The sequence below is a fragment of the Aphanomyces astaci genome (assembly GCF_000520075.1).
Source record: "Aphanomyces astaci strain APO3 unplaced genomic scaffold supercont1.23, whole genome shotgun sequence".
NCBI classification, from domain to species: Eukaryota; Oomycota; class Saprolegniomycetes; order Saprolegniales; family Verrucalvaceae; genus Aphanomyces; species Aphanomyces astaci.
Window position 1 is genome coordinate 754008 of NW_009798286.1, and position 24443 is coordinate 778450.

The 24443-nt window shown below is 48.3% G+C and overlaps 6 protein-coding genes across 11 annotated transcripts; 4 read left to right on the forward strand and 2 right to left on the reverse strand.

Moving 5' to 3' along the window:
• Window positions 1-27: 27 nt before the first annotated feature.
• Window positions 28-2009, reverse strand: H257_09583 (hypothetical protein). The gene has a single exon (XM_009835828.1). The coding sequence runs from the start codon at window positions 1951-1953 to the stop codon at window positions 202-204; it is 1752 nt and encodes a 583-aa protein (XP_009834130.1). The 5' UTR covers window positions 1954-2009; the 3' UTR covers window positions 28-201.
• A 1130-nt stretch (window positions 2010-3139) lies between these two features.
• H257_09584 (hypothetical protein) lies at window positions 3140-3614 on the forward strand (the record flags this gene model as incomplete). Its single annotated transcript, XM_009835829.1, has 3 exons — window positions 3140-3232; window positions 3333-3443; window positions 3525-3614. The coding sequence occupies 3 exons, from the start codon at window positions 3140-3142 to the stop codon at window positions 3612-3614; spliced, it is 294 nt and encodes a 97-aa protein (XP_009834131.1).
• A 5558-nt stretch (window positions 3615-9172) lies between these two features.
• Window positions 9173-15562, forward strand: H257_09585. 2 transcript variants are annotated; one of them, XM_009835830.1, is made up of 8 exons: window positions 9173-9311; window positions 9385-9698; window positions 9748-10071; window positions 10177-10319; window positions 11044-11707; window positions 12409-12626; window positions 13102-13297; window positions 13925-15562. In XM_009835830.1, the coding sequence occupies exons 1-8, from the start codon at window positions 9253-9255 to the stop codon at window positions 15478-15480; spliced, it is 3474 nt and encodes a 1157-aa protein (XP_009834132.1). In that variant the 5' UTR covers window positions 9173-9252; the 3' UTR covers window positions 15481-15562. The 2 variants fall into 2 exon arrangements, with proteins under 2 accessions (XP_009834132.1, XP_009834133.1); XM_009835831.1 differs by lacking the exons at window positions 9173-9311; window positions 9385-9698; window positions 9748-10071; window positions 10177-10319 and having other exon boundaries at window positions 10940-11707.
• Window positions 15563-16322: 760 nt separating this feature from the next.
• H257_09586 (hypothetical protein) lies at window positions 16323-17592 on the reverse strand. The gene has a single exon (XM_009835832.1). It carries the CDS (start codon window positions 17518-17520, stop codon window positions 16483-16485), a length of 1038 nt encoding a protein of 345 aa, XP_009834134.1. The 5' UTR covers window positions 17521-17592; the 3' UTR covers window positions 16323-16482.
• Window positions 17593-18237: 645 nt separating this feature from the next.
• H257_09587 (hypothetical protein) lies at window positions 18238-20824 on the forward strand. 4 transcript variants are annotated; one of them, XM_009835836.1, is made up of 11 exons: window positions 18238-18272; window positions 18336-18509; window positions 18557-18685; window positions 18728-18853; window positions 18903-19004; window positions 19054-19218; window positions 19268-19503; window positions 19885-20116; window positions 20188-20483; window positions 20535-20712; window positions 20763-20824. In XM_009835836.1, the coding sequence occupies exons 1-9, from the start codon at window positions 18246-18248 to the stop codon at window positions 20470-20472; spliced, it is 1476 nt and encodes a 491-aa protein (XP_009834138.1). In that variant the 5' UTR covers window positions 18238-18245; the 3' UTR covers window positions 20473-20483; window positions 20535-20712; window positions 20763-20824. The 4 variants fall into 4 exon arrangements, with proteins under 4 accessions (XP_009834138.1, XP_009834137.1, XP_009834136.1 ...); XM_009835835.1 differs by having other exon boundaries at window positions 20188-20463; XM_009835834.1 differs by having other exon boundaries at window positions 20535-20824.
• Window positions 20825-21810: 986 nt separating this feature from the next.
• H257_09588 lies at window positions 21811-24428 on the forward strand. 2 transcript variants are annotated; one of them, XM_009835837.1, is made up of 7 exons: window positions 21811-22059; window positions 22110-22181; window positions 22239-23003; window positions 23082-23540; window positions 23597-23870; window positions 23922-24056; window positions 24120-24428. In XM_009835837.1, exons 1-7 carry the CDS (start codon window positions 21832-21834, stop codon window positions 24317-24319), a joined length of 2133 nt encoding a protein of 710 aa, XP_009834139.1. In that variant the 5' UTR covers window positions 21811-21831; the 3' UTR covers window positions 24320-24428. The 2 variants fall into 2 exon arrangements, with proteins under 2 accessions (XP_009834139.1, XP_009834140.1); XM_009835838.1 differs by having other exon boundaries at window positions 23082-23870.
• The last annotated feature ends 15 nt before the right edge of the window (window positions 24429-24443 follow it).

Here is a 24443-nt window from a genome sequence, read left to right on the forward strand (position 1 = left end):
TTCTATGAAATTAGAATTAGCACAATTTAGAGAAGTACAAGCTTTCTCACAATTTGGTTCTGATTTAGCAACGATACAAGAAGTTTGTGGTGCTAATTTTGGTATTGAGAGGATGCAATGAAAAGTACAACAACCAATATTAACAACACAATACATCACACAACTAAGAACGGCCCACATAACGTGGTGGTGGTGGTTACGTTACAACACGGCAATGTGGCTTTGACCGGTCTGCAAGATGGAGCGAAAGTCGCGGGACGAGTTATTGTACGCTTCAATGTCGTCCTTGGAATCTTCCAATTGGGCCCGGCGGCGGTTGTACACGATCAGCGCCACGACAGCGGCCGCGCCGACCGCGGCCACAACTCCAAGGAGGATCGAGATGGTTGGGGCGCTCTCGGTTTTCCCCGACTTGAGCGCCACTCCGTTCACTTTGGTCGTGTTCGTATATGACGACGACGTAGCACCGCCGTCGCCGCCATTTGGAGACGATGGCGGCTGTGGCGCCCCTTCATTCACTGCGCCCGTGTCGATCTCGTTCTCTTCGGTCGGGGTGGACCAGATGTCTGGCAAATGCAGGGACGAGGTGTTCGCGTCCAGGAGGATCGTCGACGATGCGTTGGCCAGTGTGCCGTTGGTGCTATTTGACCCGACGTCGGTGCTGTTCCACCAAGGCGAGGATGTAGTTGTGTTGGTACTAGCCTCAGGGGCGGTCGAATTATAAGTGGTGGTGGTTGGGGCCGACGTGGTGGTGGGTTCGGGAGTAGGCGCTTCGGTGGTGACTGGGGGAGGGGGGCTCGTTGTAGGGGGATAGGTCGGCTTAGGGGGGGACGTCGTCGTCGCGGGCGGGTCAGTGGGAGGCGGCGTAGGCGGGGCGGTAGGCGGGGCGGTGGGGGGAGATGTTGGGGCCGGGGCTGGCGCTGGGGCTGGTGCCACGTTGAACTTGAACACACCGTTGGAGTCGGAGATGCCAAATTGCGATTCAAACCCGCCTTTGCCCGGGTTGTCGTGAAACATAAAGTAAAACGAGGCGTCGCCGCCACTGCTGCGCGCCCAGTTCGAATAAGATTCAAAGTACGACTTGGCGTTTTCGTAGCTGCTTACGTGGGCCCCGTTGTTGCCACCGCCGGACGGCCACCCCGTCTCCGTGAGCCGCGGATTTTTGTAGCCATACTTGTTCGTAATCGCGTTCCATCGCGCGGTCAGATCCTTCACGGGTGTCTTCCACGAGTCTTCGGATGCACCAAAGAACGGGTAGATGTTGATGCCGATAGTATCGCATGCGTTCACCAATTCTGGGTTGGCCAAGAAGTCGCCGTCAGTTTGCACCGTGCCGACCTGGATGTTAACGCCGGCAGATTTGACCATGCCCTTGGCCGTGGCAATGTTGCCGATGATATCTCCTGCTTTGATCCCGTGCATGAGGTCTTCGTTCCCGACGTAGATGGCTAACACGTTGCTGTACTTTTTGTGCGCGTCGATTGCAGCTTGCACGTCGCCCTTCCAGTCGTTGCCGTTGCGCAGCCACGCGCCGGCTGCGATCTTGAGCCCGGCTTCCCCCGCGGCCGCAGCCATGTTCTTGTTGCCTAGCTTGGTCTGGTACGTGCGGACGCCGTTGAACTTTTGCTTAATGAGACCGAAATGCTTTTCCATGTTGGCGGCGTCGTACGAGTCGTAGCACACACCCGAGATCGACGTCGCAGACTGGGACGCCTTGTTCGTAAACAACGTATGCTCCACCGTGACGGCACCGAGAACTGTGCCAACCACGGCCAGCGCGGCCACGAGGGCGGCAGTCCGCTTGTGGGACAAGATCCACGTGCGTGCTTTCAGAGGGAATGATGCTTCACCCGACGAAGTAGCGGGAGCCTCTATTTCGGCGTCCGTCGGTGTCTTGACCACGGGACCTGCCATGGTGAATTGCGAAATGGAGCTGACATTGCGAACTGCCATTCGATGCGATTATGCAGTGCTCCCCACCAAACCATGCGACGTAACATTGTGGCTGCTTGTTGCTGGATGTGAGGAAATCAAGCGATTTGATTGGGTATGGAGGCGCCATGCAGAGACAAGGCGGCGTTCAAAGTGGGTATAACGTTTCTATGGACACGTTAAACGGAACGTATATCCGATAAAGGGTTTTGGATGAGAAAATACCGTTAAACGTCACGAGGCCTTTCAGAACCCAACACCCAATCAAACATTTTCACCAAATCCAGCTGCGGTGCAGCAGCACCGTAACGAATAGGCGACGCCTCTTGCGGTCGAGGGCACGACAACGGCCCTTGGCTGGCATGATGGAGGTGGTTGGCAAGTCATGCTGCTACTGGGTCAAGTACAAGTCTTGTGCGTGCAGTGTCAATGTTGTTCTGTTTGCCCACTGCCCACATTCGTAGATTTTTTGAAGCTATCATTGAGTGCAGTGTTGTCACCACACCGTGTGTAAGCTCGTGACACATGTACACGAGTTCCTAGAAGTACTTCATCTCATCTCGTGTGTAATTCATGGAATTGCGACATTCAGGGGGTGTGCCATGCCGCTTATGGGTGTTGAACGATCCAGAGGAAATCTCATGCCACCACTGGGGTTGTAGCCTGTCCTTGTTGTAAAGTTGTGGCGCCAGGGAGAGGGGAAACAACAACGTTGTGACCCCACCGATGACGCAATGTCTTCTGTCCAAACATACCAGTCAACACGGCGTGATCCATAGTCATGTAATGTCGGCCAAGTTGACAGCCAATCACAATCATCAAATGATAATGATTGGCCAAAAATTATTGTGAATTCGCCATGCATTTCCGAAATTCGCGTGGTTTTCAAATCAAATTTGGCAGTAATCACACTGGAAGTTCTGATTGGCTGACTCTACTTGTCGTTTCTGTAAGAGCCAATCAAAATGGATGAGCCAATAGCATGATTCACTTCGGCGGCGTGATTCGATTCGACGGCGGTCTTGAAATATGTACCAAAATCTCCTAAATTTGTCGTTTTGGTATAAAATACGCAAGAAAGCGACAAATTAAGTTTGGGTGGGACGACAAATTAAGGTTATTTTAAATTCAGCAGAAGAAGGTCTAATCCGCCTTCTCACACTTTGAGGACGCGATTCCACGGGCCTTACATAGCACAAGCAACCTCATGCCGCTCAAGAAGAAGGCGAACACCCTCTTTGGTGCGCACGGCACCAAAACGACCCAGTCGTCAAGCAGGCCGCCGAGTACGTGGCGATTGGTACGTGAATCAAATTCACCGGTCCTTCGCGATCTTCATGTCAGCAGACCAATTTTATAAAGCGCATGAACATCAGTGTCCCAAGGAGACAAACCAGTAGACCCACCTCGGCCGCCTACTCACGTTCCAAAAGATCTACCACCTGGAGCCGAAGGAGTTCTGCGTTGAGAAACGTCCGGACAACACGCGACCTGCGATGGTGGCTCATGACGTTCTGCATCGCCGTGATCATCGATGTCGTCAAAATTACGTTCGCCGTTCTGCCAGCCAATCCCTGCACATCGCGCAGTAGGAGTCGCACATCCACGCGCAGGTCGGCATAGTGACAGACATGCTTGACGTCGCGATCGTGAACCAGGGCGAGTCCAACGGCCAGGAGTAGGAGTCGCTTGATTCTATGCCCATCTTGGACCACTCGATTGTTTATTTTCCAGGAAGTGCTACGCCAATACCGTCGCTGACGAGAGCGATATCTCCATCCTAAAATGGGAGATGGATGAGAATCGCACGGATATATCTGTCCCGGCCAAGCAGAAAGCAATGATGCCGGTAGTATAAATATCACGATGATCCCTTTTTGCGCCTTAAAAAAGACCTTTTTGGCACCTTAAACCGCCTTTATGTGTAAGACGACAAACTAACACTGGCGAGGACGACTAGACTAATTTGTTTATTTTGTCGTAAGCGACAATTTTAGGAGGCCTGACCAAAATCCACAAAACCTGCATGTACTCTTGTTTCGAATACCTGTAACCTTAAATATTTGAGTTTTCTGACGGTCATGTTCAGAAATCGCAATACTACGTAGTACTACGTAGTATTAAAGTTATACTTCGACGTACTGTACTAATGTAGTTGCACATAAAAATAGAGTACTGTACAACGTAGTACGATAATAGTATTGACTTCTAAATTTAATACATATTATTAATACATCTTACTAGTAATAAATTACTATAAAGAGGTTCTGAGAATTTGTGTGGTCAAATCTATCATACATTATTCAAATGAAACCCCTGGGCTGAATTTAGAATTGCGGCCATGTACAGCTGATTATTTGTAGATGCATGTTTCTCAGCCTCATCGCATTCTTGGGCGACGAGTATACATATAACGTTATGAGACTTGTTTGTAGGCAACCTGGGCGGAAATTACGTGTAACTTACTGTAAACTTAGTAGAGGCATCAATGACCATCTCCTTTATCAAGTTTGACAGTCGTTAAAGTAACAGCTTGCACGTTTGAACTGCATTTTCCAGTCTCGCGACATCCCGAGGTACAGTAAGCTTAGTGTAGTTAAGCGGTTGGTTTTTATGTCTTGGATGTGTGACCCTTGTCCAAAAGGTCGGGTCGGTGTACTGCTGTACTGGTAACGTGAGTACTCCTACGTTTTATGGGACGTTTGGTGAAGCTTGGACGAATCTCTTGAATGTGTGTACAGTACCAGTACATGTACAGTACTACTTCCCTACAGTAAGTTCTTAGTACAGTACAGTACGTACTACTACCGGCATTTTATAACAGCTTTCTAGTTTGAGCAATTTGCACGGTATATTAAGTTTTGAGGTTATAATGTGTTGCAAGCGTAAATCGCCTGGATATGCGCTTAATCGATAACAATGGTTGACCGATGGGGTGTGAACAGTATGCTCAAGCTAACTAAGCTGATGAAGGTTATTTTTTGTGAGTTCGGAGTCACGCACTGTTCCTGGTTTGTTTTGCCATAAGCTTACAAGTGGTGCTAACGTTGCCGGTACTGTATTGAGCAGTGGAGAAATTCCTGAGGATTCGTCAATGCCGTTGACTCGGTTGGACGTCAAGAATACGCACACACAATTGTGCTAATCTTTTTCGTTGTTGAAAGACACTACAATGCACTGCATACATGACATCAGCCTCGATGCAGTTAAGAAACGGTTGAAACTGCCGTGTTTGATCCTACAGAACCTGAAGGTTAGTACTAGTTGTCCGCATAACAGGCTCGTCCGGATATGATGATTCGGCTGATTGACTGTGAAGCATGGAACAACGACGACGGCGACATAACCTTAGACAACGAATGGGGCCCTACGCTCAATGAATCCCAGCGTACATAGCGATTCTGGCTAGAGTTCATGTTGACGAGGACAAAACTGAGAATTTCAAGCTGCGTGCAGAGTCGATTTGCCCTCTTGTTGACTTCGAAAGGTACAAAAAATGCTCACGAGCAGTGTCGCTCAACCCAGTCAATAGGGTAGTCATAGGAGGCAACTCCGATTTATATTGCGTTGCATTTACTCTAACCAACCGTGCTTAACGTTACTGAGAGCATCTAACTAAAGAGATATCCATGCTTGCAATTGATTGGTGAAAATACTTCGAATAGTAGCCAATGATTGGCTCCTCTAGCTTGCTGTTCATAAAACGGTGAAAACACCCGATTTGCCGACTTGCGGTAAAAATGTGCTGTTACTGCCAGATACTAGTACCGGCGTACCATTGGGGTTGCCAAAACTGCCCCGAAAACGGTAAAATAGGGTTTACCTGGGGATGCCCAAACGTATAGTACGGAGTTAGTTGCACTGTAACGTTACTAATAACTACTGGTACTACGTACTTCAAAGTAGTAGTCGGAGTATTAGTTTAACTGTAAGAAAATTATCGAAAATACCCCGTTCGAAGCCACCTTCGAGTTCTTATCGGCGTCAACTACCCGCACCACACCTCATACGCGGCGCTATATGCCCGTTGCACCGACGAGCCACTGCGCTAACGGCTGTGTCCCGTCGACAACCCGTCCTTAAAGTCCATACTCCGGTACTTCAGCATTTCCGTCGCTGAGCCTTGGCCCGGCCGCCCCATGACGTCGCTGCCTCGCGTCCTCAACGCTGACCTCAAGACTATCCTCGACGAGCTCCAGCGACTCACATGCCTCGCCGACCTGCAGTCCCCCTGTTCTTAATAGGTGATAAACTACCGGTAGCTATTCCCTTTTGCTGATAAATGCGAATAAACGTCACTAACGAAAAAACCCGTTTAAGAAAACTTTTTTGGAGGCGTCGTAGTAGAATTGACATAACTTTTGAGTCCGTTACGATATTTGAGTTTTGAGTAAGTTAGTGATTCCAAAAGAAAAGACGCGTCACTTTCACTTCATAATATAATTATCAGTTTAGACGATGAACTTCACAGGTAAATTTGTTAGGAGTAATTCGTAAGCATTTGTCTCAAATTTTGATAAGTTATTAACTAATTTAGGATAACTTTTTTATCTTAAAGTATGTATGTGTCGGAGCATTGAAATTCTGAGTTTAGGGTAAGCTGTTACAACAGGCTTCGTATAATTTATACAAGGGTATTGGTTTATAGAGTTAAATTTCTGTTATGGAAGGATGTCCACTGAGTTTAACACTTTGACACATCAGGTCAGCATTATATGACAGAGGTTTTGACTCGAACAAATAACGAGGTGTGATTGGGCAATACAAAGTTATCCAAATTGATTAAGTTTTATTTACATGTAAACTGTTTTTTACGTTATACTGTAGTCCATACTAGTACATGCTACAGTAGTACCCCGTTCTAAAGGGATATCAGCAGTACCAGTACTACTGTATTAATAGTACTGTAGGGCAAGGTCGTGTGGCACACCTCAGGCTCCAAACTGTAGACTGACAGTAAAACACAAATGCAACTCTAACTAACGTTATGATAGCAATTTGTCATCGGAATACCCAAACATATGGTGTATATTTGGTTTTATAGTTACGGTAAGCTTAACTGGTGCTAGTAATCTACTTAACTTACACAGTCCCTACCTACGGCGCTGTTGTCCAAGCCACCCTTGTCCTCGTTGTAAAAAAATGCCCGTCCGAGCGCCACAAATCGAGGCAGGCACAGTACAGTAGCATATAGTAGCATAACTAGAGGTAGGTATGTAGTACCGGTACGTTCACAGTCAAAGCATGGGTAATCGCCAATATGTGAGTAACTACTACTATATCAGCAAACCTTCGCCAAAATGTGAAACCTTCGCCAAAATATGAGCGCACTTAACAAAGATTATCGCACTTCTCAAATATTACATTGTAAATCCAATCTTTAGACAAAACCACAAATTGTTGGAGCAAGATTGATTGGCACAGAATATCTCAGTTACTCCATATCAAGTATTCACTTTCAATTAACAGCGCTACCATGAGCCTAGCTCTTGGAATGGAATTTCACTCAGACAAAGCCTTCGTGGACTACATTAAAGACTACTAGTAGGGGTAACTAGCATTCAATCAATCCCAACTTACGTAACACCTCAAATTAGTACCTTCAAACTTAAATACCGGATATTACTATCGTGCTCCCTTCACTTATAGAGGTAATATCTCCGTCACAACAAATATTTAAAAAAGCAAAAAAAGATCAATTTAGATTCACATACAGCAGACATGGCGCTAGTACATGTAAATCGTCGTTGTCACAATAAAACTGGTCACTTTCACTCAAAACCAGTCGTCTTCACACAAGACTAGTCGTTATCACAATAATCTCGTCGTTATCACAACAATTCCGTCGTTAATACAGAACATGGGGCGTTGTTACAAACACGTCACGTTTACTGTTAATAAAGACTTGTGAGTATGGATTTTTCCTGTCCCAATAGAGTCATAGTCCAAGTCATGTTGGTGAGTTTGTTGACGATGGTAATAGCTGGTCTAAATAGACGGTAGGGGCATAGCCTTGCTGCCACTCTACACGACGCAGCACATGAGTACAACGATTCACTGTCAGCCACAAGGCAATCTAATGGAATCCTGGTGGACACACTTCATGACACCAGTCGTCCTCAGTGAAGCCTTGCCAGTTTGCGGCGTAGGCTGAAATCCTCCCCCCAGTCCACAAGTTGTTATTCTCAAGGTAACTAACATGTAAGTTAACAGTAAATTTCAAAGTGTCAAATGTTTGATTTATATTTGTAAGTGCGATAGTCTTTGTTAAGTGCGCTCACATTTTGGCGAACGTTTGCTGATATACTCACATAACGTTAGTGGCGATTACCCGTCAAAGCATACCATTCCAGTCAAAGCGTACAATTCCCTCATCAAAATGTCCCACTGTTGTTTTTCTCAGAGACCACTGTCATTTGAGTGTTTATATGGAATGTTGTATGCTTGGACCACGTCACCTCGTCGAAGGGCTAAGTGCACATCTCAGTGGATAACGTTAGCGATAGATGAGGGAATTCTCCCTGTCAAAGCACCAGCGACAAACTTGCTCACTCTCAATGTACCCGTATCTGTATCGATGGTCACACATGGAGCGAGGTCAAGTTTGTGTGGCCACAAACGCTTGAAATTGCGTCAGCGACGACTTATGTGATGCACGTCAAGAAGTTCCAAGCGTCAAATAATGTCAACGTATCCTACTACTTGGATAAAATGATCGCTTTACACTGAGTTTTCCTAATGCAGCAAGTTGGGAAACCCAGAATTACCCTGTGGTTGGACCACCCAACTACCCCCCCCCCTCAACCTTAGTTATGCTAGTACATAACTACAGGTACTTCAGTAATAATAGTACATTACTCAAAACCCAACCAACTTGCAGTCGTATTACCGTATAGTGTATATGTATTGCGACAGATGATATTTCACAACCAGCCGACACTCGTTCTCAAAATTTTGTTAATCCATTGCGACATACAAATTGGAAGTATATTCAACATGTTCACACGTAAAAATCAGTTAAGCTTATTACAAGAAAATTATCCGTGTCGCAATAGATTAATCCATCGTAATGCATATACACTATACGGTAGGTAAATGCACGTGAATTACTGGATGATGTGTGTCAAAGACAAGATTCACTTTGGTGTCGTTTGATTGGTGGATTCGTAGTCATGGCATTTGATTGGCTAAAGTGTCATCAGAAATCCGCATTGCTCACCGCGTACACAGTACAAGGGACACACACACATGCACAGTGCTAATCTTTCCAGAAAGGTTGACCTTCTGCATCTGTGAATCTACCACCACCACAACACCATCATGATAAGTAGTCCCAGGACTCCACCGCGGCAAGAAGACGACGCCACGGGAATGCAAGGGTAAGCCCATCACTATCTTCACCATGCTACTAGCCTAGCCTAGCACTTACCCACCCGCTTGTTTGCTGCCTAGACCGCCTGCAGCCGCTGAACCAAGCGCCGGGTTCATGCGACGATCCCTCAGTCGTCTCAGCCATCATTCTTCGTCGTCCACTGCCAGCCTCAACCAACCGCTCCTCCCCGCCATTACTGTGATCCAACGTGTTGTTGCGGGCGAGAGTACCAGTGTAACTCCTCCGTCCGACGCGGGGCTCAGGCAGCGCCAGAGCTCCGTCGTAAGCAACAAGAGCAACAAGAGCAACAAGAACAACGAAGACAACACGACCGGCAAAATGAAGTTCAACATGGGCAAGGCGCGCGCGCTCGGCACGGACGTGAAGTTCCGCCGTACGAAAACCCCATATTATGATCATTGTGTCTAACATGTTATCGTTAGCCGACTTCAAGTTCAATATGGAGCTGGCACTGCGGACGGCCGTGGGCGTGCTCTTGGCATCGATGGTCCAGACCAAGTACCGCAAGGACAATGTCCAAGTGCCATCCAACTCGCATGAGAAGCAGTGGGTGTTCTTCCCCGAGTGGTACATTCTCGGCGGCATCTCGTACGTGGCCGTGGCCACTGTGTTTTGCTGCGGGCGCAACATCGGGTCGACAGTTCGCGAAGTGTTTCAGCAACTGAGTGGCGTAGGCGTTGCGTTGCTGTACAATTTGCTGCTCTTTTCCGTGTTCCAGCCCCAAGTATTTGACACCAAACAAGCATGTATGTATATATATATATATAAACGCTTGATATATATATATATATATATATATATATATGAATGTGTAATGACGATCATTCGGTTTAATTTGTCGTGAATTGTAGTTTTGAATGCCACGAACGACGGCACGCTGACGCTCATCTCGCACGCGTTCAGCGGAAGTCCGTACTACGTCCACGAAGGCGACTTCTACACGATTTTGCCGTTTATTATGCTCTTTACCATGCTAGTCCTCGTCCTCCCCATCGTACGTTATTATATTCGCATGGGCTACGTACGATATTGTACATATATCGTATGTATGAGTCGTTTTAGGTAGACTTTTGTGCTGATTCTTTGTCCTGACTTTTGACTAACTGAAAACTCATTCGATGTTGAATTGGTTCAACCAAGTGGATCATCATAATTTGATTGGCTAGTTGATTACTCGTGATGTGGGTTTTGATTGGTCAATATATCGACGAGTTGGGGATTCTTCTGCTCAATCGATTGAGCCACACTCCAATGTCGAATACTCAACAATAATGAGAGACCACCCGTATACTCCATCGATCGTTTTTATCCCTTTGCAGAGTGATAGAAGCGCTGGATTTCTAAATCGTGTTGCCGATATTTGTATTCATACATCACTCATTCTTCTGTCAGAATCATTCATCCAATATATTATGAATCCGTCTGCCAATATATTATGAATCCGTCTGCCAATATATTATGAATCCGTCTGCCAATATATTATGAATCCGTCTGCCAGTACTATTCGTAGTCTTCCTGCCAATACTATTCGTAGTCTTGCTGTTGATGATATTCTAATCATTCGTATCGATCATTAATATATTATGAATCCGTCTTCCAATATATTATTCATCCTTCTGCCAATACTATTCGTTTTCTTGCTGTTGATGATATTCTAATCATTCGTATCGATCATTCTATGTTTCGCGTCGAGACAACCAAGTACTGACCGGTACTAGGAAACCAACACGAAAAAGTACGCGATTGGCAACAACTTGTTCTTTGCGCTGACGTTGGTAAGCCCCAACGACTTTACCAACCCGTCGTTGCCCAAGGCATTTGGCGACGCGCTGTACAAAACGCCCAACTTGCTCAGCAACTTGCTCGTGTATTCGTTTCTGGGCATCCTTGGCGCCATCATTGCCCAGTTTATGATGTGGTTCCCGTACCCGATCTTTGGAATTCGCAAATTGCAAGACCAGACGTTGACATGCGCCGACACTATCCAAGATTTGCTCAACTTGATCGTCGACTCGTACTGTTTCAAGAACAAGGACGTCGACCACATGAACTTTTTGCGGCTCAAACTCAAACGCAAGTTCGACCTCGCCACCGCCAAGCACGCCCACATGAAGTCGCTGCTCCATGACGTGTGGTGGGAACAGCTCGTGGGGCTCCACGTCCCCCTGCGCTTCAAAATGTCCGTCACCAAGCCCTACATTGACCTATTTGGGTCACTTGTCGACAACCTACGGGCGATGACCCAAGCAATTCAACTGGAGCGGTACGAGCGGCTGCATACGCTGTTTATGAAGTCGCTGCAAAAGCAAGTGTACATGATTCAAGTCAAGGCGACGGCGTTGCTCAGTGAAATTTCGACACATGTCCACGATGGCCACACCCGTACGTATATATGTACACGAGTATCAAGAATATATATATATATATTGTGCATTTCACCCAAAACTTGGTGGACTTTTGGGCTGATTCTTTGCCAAATCTGTCGATCGATCGATTTTTGTTGTACTGACGTTTGTATGTAAAGATGATCGTCCAGTGTCGTCACACTAATTTCATTCACACACTCTTTGAATTGGTTGTAAAGAGTGGATAATCATTTGATTGGCCACTTGATTCGTGTTGTGGGTTTTGATTGGTCGTATATCGATTGTCGTCTGCCGATTTGGTTTTATTCTGCTCATACTCGAGATTGAGAGCTCCCAAACACTCGAATATATCGACTTGGCAATAACAACATTTGTGTCATGGCTGACCTAGTAGTACTTACTGTGGTGTGTGTGGCCAGTATTTATTGTCTTTTACCCCACATTTGGGCTACTTTTGTGCTATGAATCGGCAACTCTATCGATGTACCGATTGTCATTGGACTGAAAATGTGGGGAGTATTAGTGGTATCACATACGAATTGAAGTCCGAGTTTCTAATTTGACGTGGAGGATGGTTGTTGTTTCCTACAATATATTGGGTAAATCCTTGATTCTTGTGTACATATTGATTTGGTGTTGTGTGTCGATTTATTCGTTCTCCATGTCGCTTTCTCCAGTTTAGAATATATATAAACAAACCATCTACAATATATGTAGATTTGGACCTGCGGTCGCTCCAAGAACTGGAAAAACAGATCGAGACGTTGCTCCAGCACTTTCAAGCCACCCAAACACGCATCTATAAACGAGAGTCCCCGTCCCCCAAAGACGTCGAAGCCAACATCCCCCTCAATTTGTTTCTGTTTTCATTGCAATCGTACTGCTCGTCCTTGCTCGAGTTTCAATCGTCGTTTAATACCCGCACCCACAAAACGGTATTACGAATATATATATATATATAGATCAACCATGGATCTATATAATAGATATATATAATATTTATATGTATATTAGTCGAATGTGTAACGTTAGCGTGGTTTCCGTACATATATGTATGCCCGACCTTTGCCACTTGATGATAGTATGTATGAATCGCAATGGTGTAGAGTTGTCAAATCGTCTTGCACAACTTCTTTGTGCAATCCCCCCGTACTATACGAACTGTTACCTGTAAATATAAAAAATGAAATATATTTCTAAACCTTTTTTTATTTCGACGAACCATTGTGAATATACTATGCTATTTTTATTTGTTTAATCGTACTTGATTGACAGGACATGTTTTGTACCCATTAATAGTTTTTTTCGCTTTCTTATATCTCATGTGCTAGTCTTAATACAGTCTCCAAAGTAGCGACGATTTTTCTTGGACCTTGAAGCAGCCATCAACTGACCAGTACGTTGCTGTAGAACTTGCGCATTGCTCGGTTTGTGAGGAAGCAGTTGGCGAGCTATGTGGATACGTCCCAGTACACGCGCCACAAGTTTGAAACTGCGTCGAAAGTTTGGTTTGCGATCCTCTGCGCATGCTTCTTCTCCGTCTACACGTTCGGGTACTCGTCCACGACCGCCGGGACCGTCGCGTATGTCATGGGCAATCATATTGGTACGGTATATATATATAAAAAAGTCTAAATCAAACAAATTATATATATATTGTCCTTTGACCCCAAATTTAAACAGTTGTGTGCTGATTCGCCACGTCTATCGATCTTTCCTTTGTACCATGTAATGACATGCGATCATTTTATTTCAACATTATATCTGCATAAAACAGTATTGCATTTATATATCGTTTCAGTTCCATGTTATATGTCGTGACAATATATATATATATATATATATATATATATACGGTCGTCCTGTATCCCTCTCATTTCAACGCCAATGGCACTATGCAATGCAATATGACCGTTTGATTTCCGCATATTGTATATGCATACAATTGTATATATTGACTTTTTATATCGTGTCCGTTCCATGTTATATGTCGTGACAATATATATATATATATATATATATATATACGGTCGTCCTGTATCCATCTCATTCTTCAGTACAAATAATGTTCGCACCATCTAAAGTTAATGCAAGATGACCATTTGATTTCACAACAGTACCACAACAATTGCAGTACACTTTTATACGATTAATATCGTGATAGTTGTAGTAGTTTTAAATATATTATATATATATATATCAACAATCCAGTCCAACTCAACATATGTTCTAGGCGGGTCGTTTAGCGTGACAGCCAACCGCGTGGGCGGCGTCGTCGCCGGCAGCATCATCCCGTCGGTCGTGCTGTTTTACATTTGCTCGTACTCGTGCTGGAGCAACATTGCCGTGTCTTTCTTTTCGAACGCGATTCTGTTTGTGTGGGTCACGTTCTCCATGTACATCAAGTGGAAGGATGGGTTCGAGTCTTACGCGGGCCTCGTGTCGGCGTTCACGGCGACCAACATCATGCTCAAGGGGTGCGACGGGTGTGCGGCGGGTACGCTGGTCACGCCCACGTCGTCGTACTCGAACCTGGCGCAAATGAGTCTCGGTATTGTGCTGTTTATTGTGGTGGAATTGGTGTTTTGCCCACAGTCCGCCATCGGACTCTTGCGCGCCAACGTCCAGCAGCACATGAAGCTCGCCCAGCAGGCATTCCTGATCTTGTTTGAGCAGAACGTGCACAATTCGGGCGTGATGGACCAATCTACGCTCGACCAAGTTCAGGATATTGTGCAGAAGACGATGCCGGCGCTCCTAGCTGACCAGGCGGGGCTGCTGTACGAAGCCGGGTTTGAACCGCTGCTGTGGAAGCCGCCGTTCTCGCAGGCCAAGTACCAAGCCGTGCTGGACTGTTGCCAGCGCCTACTCAACAACACGCTCGTGCTATTTAAACTTGTGACATGGTTCAAGTTTCGCATTGAGCAGCGACACTTGACCTTGCACAAGAAGCTCGACGTGGAGAAAATCACTCGAAAATCACACGAAGCAGCCCACAGTGTCACAGCTAAGGAAGCGTGGGCATTCTCGACGGTCGAGCTCGGCCGCGCGATCCACGACACATTTGACACGTTGTACGATCTGTTTGGCGACAACTTTATGTACGCCGACGGCGACCAAACCGCGCTGTTTATGCAGATGAAGGAAGCGTTCCGGGTGGCAGACACGGACTGCAGCGGCGAAATCGACGCCGACGAGGTCCGCCATATGCTCGAGATGGTGTTTGCCCTGTCCGGCGCCGTTAAAGTCGATGCCATCGACAGCTACGTGCACGACTTTATGGAGATTGTGGACGCCGACAAGAGCGGCAAGGTCAGCTTTGACGAGTTTATGGACGCATTGGAGCGTGGGCTGAAGCTCGAAGTCGAGGTGTTTCAGCATCGATCAAAAAAGGTGGTCGGGCTCGCAAGTATCGCCGAAGGAGGGGAGGCTGGAGGCGTTGAAGAGGTCGAAGGGGCTCCAGTCGACAACGACGACGACCACCACCACGTGGTGCTGCAAGTGGGCAGCGGAGACGTTCGGTCGGCGCCGAGCCCGCGAACTCACCGGGTGTCGTCTGGAGGGGCGTCGCCCCTGACCCGGTCCCATGACATGCTCAACGTGGACTCGTTCTCGCTGCTCGAAATCTCGCAGACCATGCGCACAACGTACGCCCAGTGGCTGATGGAGAAGAACCGGTTCGAACGAGTGACGATGGAGGAGCTGTTGCTGCTCAACTGCCTCATCAGCGGCGTCAGCGGCATCGCGCGCAACCTGGCGCTGTTGGAAGAAATGACAGTCCAGCAGTAACCACAATACCATAAGCAACAGCCCATCTAAATAGTTCACATAAGCTTGGTCCGTCATACACATCACCCCTGGCTGTTTAGAGGAACGTGCACATCTCTCATGGACCGAGAAACACAAACACCTCAACACGGCCATATAATCGTGATGATATCTGACGCATACACCAAACAAACTCTGTCGCAGGGTACATGGTTCTGAGCATAACGTTAGTAAGTGTTACTGGTAACTTGGTATTAATAACTGTCAAGTCTAGAAATAACAGTTACAGTAGTGTGAACCTACTGAACCTACTATTAATACAGTACAGACAACGACGGATTTTAAGCCACACTTTGAATCGAAGTAAATTCTAAATTTTCAACTCTGATTGGCCTATACACTTCGAAATTCGATTTCAATAGCAAATCAAACCAACTGATTTGTAATAGCTGAACCTGATTGGCTACAATACATGGATACACATATAAACTTCGGTGTGGCTTAAAATCCATCGTTGTCTGTGTACAGTAATTGTCCCTATTAATACTCCGAGTACATACTAGTCTATGTACTAGTAGTATAATACTTGAAGTCCCTACGGGTACTACTCCAGAGTACTACTACCTGTATGTAAGCTTATCTCCTAACCTGGATAAGATCTTATTACACTGTTACAGTAATTGAACACTGTGGACGTGATTATCCAAGACCATAACGGTACCGTGTAACGTATATAGATTTGGACAGAGGCGGGGCAATTATCCGGATACGGATAGTGTAAATTACCATATGCATACAATAATCAAGTGTAATAATCCAATTGTATAATTTTACAGAGGACTATATCATTTTACAGAGGAGTCCAAATCTATATGACTATCTAAACCTATATAAGCTACACGGTAAGCTGTAGCGGTATACAGTACTGTCGGTCGCTACAATTATTCCTAACGTGAACCTTAGCGTTTCAAGTTCATTGCTTGGCCTTTCAACGATGACGAATTGCAATAATGTTCCACTTAACTATTCGACCACGCCCGCGTCGTCAATCGACACCCGGTTTGCGTGGGAGTCCAACGTGACAGTTCCCCCCAGTGGCCACGTGGCCACGGGGTCCGTGTGCCCGCAGTCGACCCCGTATACGACCGGGTACGTCGTGCCCCGCGTGTGGTGCAGCACCAGCGCCTTCAGCTCGTTCACTTGGTCGACGGAGTAGGCGAACCCACGACCGACGACGAGGCCGCGGAGAAGCTGCAGCGTGCCGTTCATGCGGAGGACGCCGAGGCACTGGTTGGCCATGTCCATGGAAAATCCCTTGTCAAATGCAGCTTCAGACTCGGGGGTTTCCACCAGCAAGATGCAGTCCACCAGCGACGGCATGTACTTGGTGCCGAATAGGTTGAGCAGCACCGGGAGGCACCCGCCAAGAAGGCAACCGGTGGCGGCGCCTGGCCGAAGCCACTCGTAGCCAGCGTCGTTGGGTTTCATGGGGCGAATTGAAGTCATGTCTGCCTTGGTGAACCAGTTGATGGACTTGTCGTCCGACCAGGTGGACGACGGCAACACGTCACCGACGACGTTAGATGACGCCACCGTACGGAAGAACGCGTCGGTTGTGTAGGTCAATGGCGCCGGGAACTCGCCGAATTGACACAGCACACTTGGGCCGTAGAACGTGACGAGGTTGGCTTGCGCTTGCAACGCCAGATGCAACGTCGTGATGTCGGAAAACCCGCAAAAGATGGTCGGGTGTGTTGCCAAGATGGAGAAGTCGAGGTGTTCCAGCAGTTCGTGGGACGTGAGGCCCCCGATCGTGCACACAATGGCCTTCACTTGTGGGTCTTGGAACGCTTGCATGATGTCCGTCGCACGATCCTCCGGGCTGCACGAACTATACGGACCGTTCTGGTAGCACGACGGAAAGATCTTGACCCCGTAGCCTTGAGACTCAAAGTATCGCTTTCCTTGCTCCAGACGATGGGCGGCAGGCACGGCAATGCCAGAGGCAGGAGCCACAAAAGCCACGACGTCCCCGACGCGGAGCCGAGATGGTCGCTGCATGCTTGAAATTGAGGTATGGCCGTGTTGGCTCTATAACTGATGCCAACCTTGATGTGCTAGTGACACCACGAAACGGTGTGCGACCAACATTCTGTCCTTGAATCGAAATCTTGTGGAAAGGGGCGGAGAGGTTTCCGGTAGGACAATCAGCTTCACGAGCTTGAGATCGACGGGTGTTCACGCTAGTACGCCTACTTTGACGTTACGATTTGACAGGCACATGTGGAGATCGACATGGAGACCTCAACTTGCGTTTAATGGAAAGCGCGGTGGACATTCTTGTCGTGCATGCACTTGGCTATCCCGTGGTTACAGTAGCCATGTTTCGTTTTGGCAGAGCTCATAGGTTCCGGTATCGTATCCCAGTGGTAGCAGCAGCGTCCATACAGCTTACACGCGATAACTATCGCTCTCGCCTAACAATGTTCACCAGTAGTTATCATTGCCATTACTACGGGTAGTATGTATGGACTGTAAAGTAACCAAATTTGGCGCTAATTCACAGCAAGAGAATCACAATATATCTACAACTTTCGAGTTCAATTGGTGAAGGTATTGGACGCCGTTCATCCTCTAACACTCGGTATAGTGACATCCACAGGGGTGTTCCTCTTCATTTGTTTAGCTTGCCACGTCATGACGATGCAGTGGATGGTGGTCGTCCACAACCACAATTCTAATTCAACCGCTTTGCAAGCTAATCAGAATCCCAAGTACCAGCACTCATGCAGTCAAAACAAACATTCCGTGAGGTTCAACGAGAAATATAATATATGGTGGTTTGTATGGCGATTCGATTATATTAATCCCAACAGGTCGCTGCATACAATTGGAGCATGAAGCGCAAGTTGAGCAACATGGATCTACTACCTGTGATGATTGCCCTCACGGCGGACGAAGAGAAGCTATTTGACTTCCTCTTGGATGTGGAGAAGCAGAACAACTGCGGGCTGACCTTGCGGGTGGCTGGCGGGTGGGTGCGCGACAAGGTACGCGCGTCGTCCTCGTCGCATCCATGGTACCGACATTGTCGTAGCTCCTCGGTCGCGCCAGTGACGACATCGACATCGTGTTGGACAATATGACTGGGGTGGCGTTTGCCGAGCTCGTCAACGCGTATGAGACGCAGCATGGTCACAAGACCCATGCCGTGGGCGTCATCAAGGTATCATCGGCATTTTCCAATCGGTCTCACGATTCCCTCAAGGCCAACCCCGACCAGTCCAAGCATTTGGAGACTGCGACGATGCAGCTAGGCAGTGGTTGGGTCGACTTTGTCAACTTGCGCGCGGAAACCTATGCAGACGACGAAGCCCACCGCATCCCGAGCATGGTATGTACTGCGCCGTCGCCCTTCGGTTTTCATCTCACTGCGCCATCAGGAGTTCGGAACACCATTGGAGGATGCACAGCGTCGGGATTTTACAATCAACAGCTTGTTTTACAACCTCGCGACCAAATCGGTCGAAGACTTCACCGGCCAAGTACGTACATTTCTCGACACGATCCTCCCCATCCTATGTCCATGTGTAGGGCCTGCCCGACTTGCAACATGGCGTCATCCGCACGCCGTTGGATCCGACCATCACGTTCCTCGACGATCCGTTGCGCGTACTTCGCGCCATCCGCTTTGCAAGTCGCTTTCGGTTTCCCTTGGCCGACGACCTCATCGCCGCGCTGGAACACCGCGCCATTCGCGTATACATTTCGACTTCTTGTTCATCATCTCGTCATTGATGGTCTGTAGGAAGCGCTGGTCAAAAAGGTATCGCGGGAACGCGTGGGCAAGGAACTCGGAGGCATGCTCACGGGGTCGCATGCGAATCCGATGGTCGCGCTCACGTCTTTGCATCGATTCCATCTGGATGAGGTCGTGTTCCAGCTGCCCACGGGGCCGTTCTTTACCCTCCACCCGCCGCTAGAGGCGGCGATTCCTCCCCACTGGACGGACACGTCCATGGCATGTGTCCAAGCTCTCCACGCGTACGTAACAACGACATATATTGTATGTATTTTACCCAAACTTTGGTTGACTTTTGTGCTGAATCGCCAAATCTATCGATTCTTTGTACTGATATATTTTGTATGTAAAAAGTTGTCCTGGGGTGATATTGATATCACACTAATTGAAGTCACACACTAATTAAATGATCGTTTCCTGCAATCGGATTGGCTCAATCCTTCTTCTGCCGATGATTCTTCTTGTGTACATTAAATTGGTTGTGTTGATTCAATCTCTCCATATTGCTCCGGCTTAGAATATAAACACACCAATATGACGTGGCACGCTCCCAGCGCTCGATAAGGGCACCTCGTGGCTGACTAATTGACCTAACAATGTCGTCGGTTGTTCTTGTTGTGTAGCCTGGACCTGGCTCGACAAGACCAACGTGCGCCATCATCCCCCACTACTACTAGTAGTAGTACTAGCAGCACGACCGCGGATGGCATTGAAGTGACCAACAACGAAGCCACGAGCCATCGTTTGAAGCTGCGGTGGTTGGCGGCGGTGCTGCTGCCGCTGGCCGAGTACTCGATCGTCCTCAAGAAGAAACATGTGCCCGTGGCCCACGCTATTGTACGCGAATCCATCAAGGTACTTTGTGTACAACAGGCTGTAAAGGATGTGACGTTAAGGGCTATTTTGAGCAGCATGTCCGTGTGTAGTTTGCCGCGAAAGACGCCGACGTCGTGAGCCTAGTCTTGTTGAACCAGTGTCGTCGGTTCGTGGCTGCCAACGCGCCGTTTGATCGCGTGCAGGTGGGTCTTGTGCTGCGTGATGTGGGCGCGCTGTGGCCGTTGGCTGTCGACATGGCGTACCTAGTGGAGGTGGTTCTGCAGCATTCAGACGTCGAGCAGACAAGGGAAAAGTACGCGGCGCTGTCGGCGTACGTGGTCAATGTAGGGTTGGACCGAGTATGGGAGATGAAGCCTCTGTTGAATGTACGTTGAAATATCAGTAGGTAGGTAGGTGGGGTGGTGGTGGAGTGTCATGTGGTGACACTTGTGTGTAGGGCAAGGACCTGATGGACGCCCTGGGGGTCAAGCCGGGTCCGGCGGTGAAAGCCATGAACGATGCCGTCATCTTGTACCAGCTCGAGTTCCCATCGGCCCCGCGCGACGATGTCCTGCGGCACGTGCGGTCTTTGCAGAGCTCGTCGACCTAATGAGCATCCGCTTCATCGATACGAAGTATATCCTTGCTCCACCGTGGATGGGGCTGCTCACTCGTACTCTGCTAGGCCAGCCATATTGGAATAGTGTAACATGAGTATTTGTTATATTACTCGAACGTTGACCTTCAGACTTGATCTATACTATCGTTAGAACTGTTATTAGTACTACTAGTACTACAACTATTAATAGTAGTGTACTAATAACAGGAACGATATCATAGCAAATCAAGTGTCAAATTATGGAAACAAACTGGCATTTTGCAAAATCGAGTTTGTTTTGAAAATGTCAAAATGGCCAAATCCGAATTAGGGCCGAGTTGAAGTCGTCCGATTTTGCAGATTCGAAACTTCTCATTGCAGAATCACAGAAATTTAGTTTCGACAACTGCAGCATTGGTTCGTCGACATTGGTTTAGCGGAAATTGGTCGCGCAAGCAAGGAATGCTATTGTCCATTTACCCAAAATTTGGTTGACTTTTGTGCAGAATCGCCAAATCTATCGATCGATTCGTTGTACTGAATTTTGTACTGCTAGTATGTAAAAAGGGGTCCTGTGGTGATTGGTATCACACTAATTGAAGTCGAACACTAATTCGACGTGGATGAGGTTTCCGGCAATGTGATTGGCTAAACCTTCTGCCAATGATTCTTGTGTAACTTACATGTATTTATTTGGTGGTTGTGTCGATTCAGGCTCCAGTTTAGAAGAAGCACAACAATACGTGTGTGTTGGTGTGACCGATCGAGGTATGGAATGTGATACATATATGTTGGAGGCTGAGCGGGACTCGCGAGAGCATAGGGATGGATGGCATAACTGACGGATACGGCATGCAATAGTTGCACTACTGTGTACTACGTAGTACATGGCACTTGCTGACATTGAAACAAAATGTTTCTCCCAACTTTTCCCAGACGCGCCAAGTGAATTTCTCCAAAAAAGTTTCTCCCAATTTTTCCCAGACGCTCCAAGTGAATTTCTCCAAATGTCATTTTGCCCAAAAATGGATTTTTTGGGTCTAAAATGACAAAATCCGGCCCAAAATGGCATAATGCTGATGATGTTGCCAGACGGTATACACAACCTATATATATGCATTCTGAAAAGGAATGTGTTTAAAGAGGCAATTTGAACATGGCCCGCGGCTCGACCAAGGCGGAGCTCGAGGCCGAGGTGGAGAAGCTTCGAGAGTACAAGACCCTCACGAAGCTTCGCATGAAGCAAGCGGCAGAGAAGCTCGGAAGCTACCGCGTGCAGTTGGAGGAATGCAAGGCCACGATAGAATCACTCAAGGAGTCTGTCACGTCGCAACACCAAACGATTGAACACCAGGCCAAGACCATCCGAGCCCTCACCGACAAGGTAATGGTATGCCACGGTCGTCGTTTCACGCGTTGTGCTTTGAGTTGTAGGTTGCGGCGATGGAAGCGTCCGAGTCGACACCCGCAGCTACACCCGCCGCACCCCCAATGACACATTTAGAGGTATGATGACACCACCAACGCGATTACGCGTTGAAAGTTATGGAATGCAATGCCTAGTCTGCAGCTATACGGAGCGATCCTTGGCTATCTTTGGCCTCCTCGGACAATGACGAGCCTGATACAAACAACGGTGCCACCGCCACCGCCGCCGCGTCATCGGACGACGACTCGTCGAGTAGTGGCAGTTCATCGTCGACGACTTCAGACGAATCAGACGTCGAAACGCAACCAGCAGCGCACCCGGAAACAACCTCTTTGTTTGGTCAAAACAAGCAAATCTCGTCGCCGCCGTTTTCTCATCCTGCCACGTCATTATTCCCAAGCCCAACCCACGCAACTCCGAACACTGACATCAAGCCAGTGGTAGCAGCCATCACACAACAGTCTTTCGATACGCCCAACCACACAAGTCCGTCTACACCATGTGCCAAACCAGCAGCATCGCCGAGCAAGTCCGCTGCTTCCTCCTCCCAATCGTCGGCGGCAGCTCCACCTAGGAGCCCCCCCACTCAAACCACTGCAAGCATGCCAAAGGACACCGCACGGCCCCACGCTACAACCATCACCACCACCACCACTGCTTCATTTCCACGTAAACGTGCATTGTGTCCTGGGGATAGCAAGGAAGATACCATGTCTCCACCGTTGAAAGCCGCCAAGACGACGTCCGTAGCAGGAGCCCCATCAGCCACTCCACCACCGACAGAACTTGTCGCGCTGAGCAGCGCGCTGCAGAAGCCCATGGCCAAGCACATGCGAGCCGAACTTGTGATTCAAGCGTATTTGACTGCGCTTCGAACTTCGGATGACCCCACCACGAGGGTACCACCATCCCATCATCTTTCATGACACATTTTCATATCCAATGCCTTGATTTTTGATTCGTGTCTCCTCCTATAGGCCCTGTGTCTCACCAAAACCGTCAAGAACCTCGTCGCACACCACCACGTGCCCGTGCCAGCAATCGCCGCGGCGGTGCTCAAGATCGGCTCCAAGTCGGTGATCGAGTCGACCGTGTGCGTCGACTTGCTGTGGCAGGTCACGCATCCGCGGCGAGCTGACCTCTTGTTGGTTCTCCATGCGATTGGCTCCCACGTCAGGAAAACGTTCAATCGACACAACACCCAAGTGCAAGCGTCGTGGTGCCGGGTGCACGTGCTGCTCTGTCGTCGTGCCACGTGGATCGCCGCGAGTCGGTCGTTCCTTGTGGACCGGTTGCTCGAAGTGAACCGGTCGATTTGGGACTTTGTCACGATGGTTCAATCGTGGCCCCAGATATTTGCTCAGCTTGGAGACGGCGATGACGATGTCACCGCCGCTGCCACGTCATCGCTGTTGCCCACGACCATTCGATTTCTCGTACTTTACACATTGGCTAGACTAGATTCGCGGTTGTCTCTTATAGACACATGTAGATGGGCAACATGTGCCGCGAAGAAGAGGCCAAGGCCAAAGACAATAATGCAGAGTACTTTAGCGAGCTGTATCGCGTCTGCCGATTGGACCCGCCCCTGTCGGACGACTGGTACTTGGACAAGTTTCAAGCGCGGTTTGAAGTGACGACATTTGAAACGTGTGAGTCGGTCCGGCTGCTGTTGCGGGTGCAGGGGTGGCAGTGGTGTGTCGACCACCACATCGTACCCGATAAACCGGACGACCAGCTGACCCCCACGGCTCTTCGAGTCATGGGTAGGTCCCCCCATTGAACCCCCGGATTTGACACCCTCCAACGCTTTGTAGGGGTCGCGGCGGCGGCGGTGTACGTAATGTTTGGCGTGGGGGGTGTCCCCCATCTCATCAATCAATCGAAACTACTGGGGGAAACACTCATGCGTGTGTTGAATGCTGCTTCCACCGAGGTCGTTGCTACTGAAGGTATGGTTGTCGTCGTACCCATATAGCAAGAAATGCGGATGGCTCATATGGGCGGCGGTGTAGAAGGCCACCACCGGCGACAGATCGCGGCGGCGACGGCGCTGGTCGAGCTGGCGCAGGGCGTGCCCACCAAAGCGCTGCGGACCGAGTATGTGGCGGCTGTCGTGCGTTGGCTCCAGGACCAATCGCCGACGGGGCAGCTGAGCCAGTCCACGTCGTTTGTTCGACAGCTACACCACGTTGTCGCGATGGACGTAGCTTGATGTGCTAGAAGTCCAATGTGGCTCCAACTGTAGCAATCATTATTAGCTTAGTATTAATAGCAGAACATGAACCCCCCCCTTCGTTGGCGGGGGCCCCTGTTGGCATGCATTTTTTTTGCGTCAA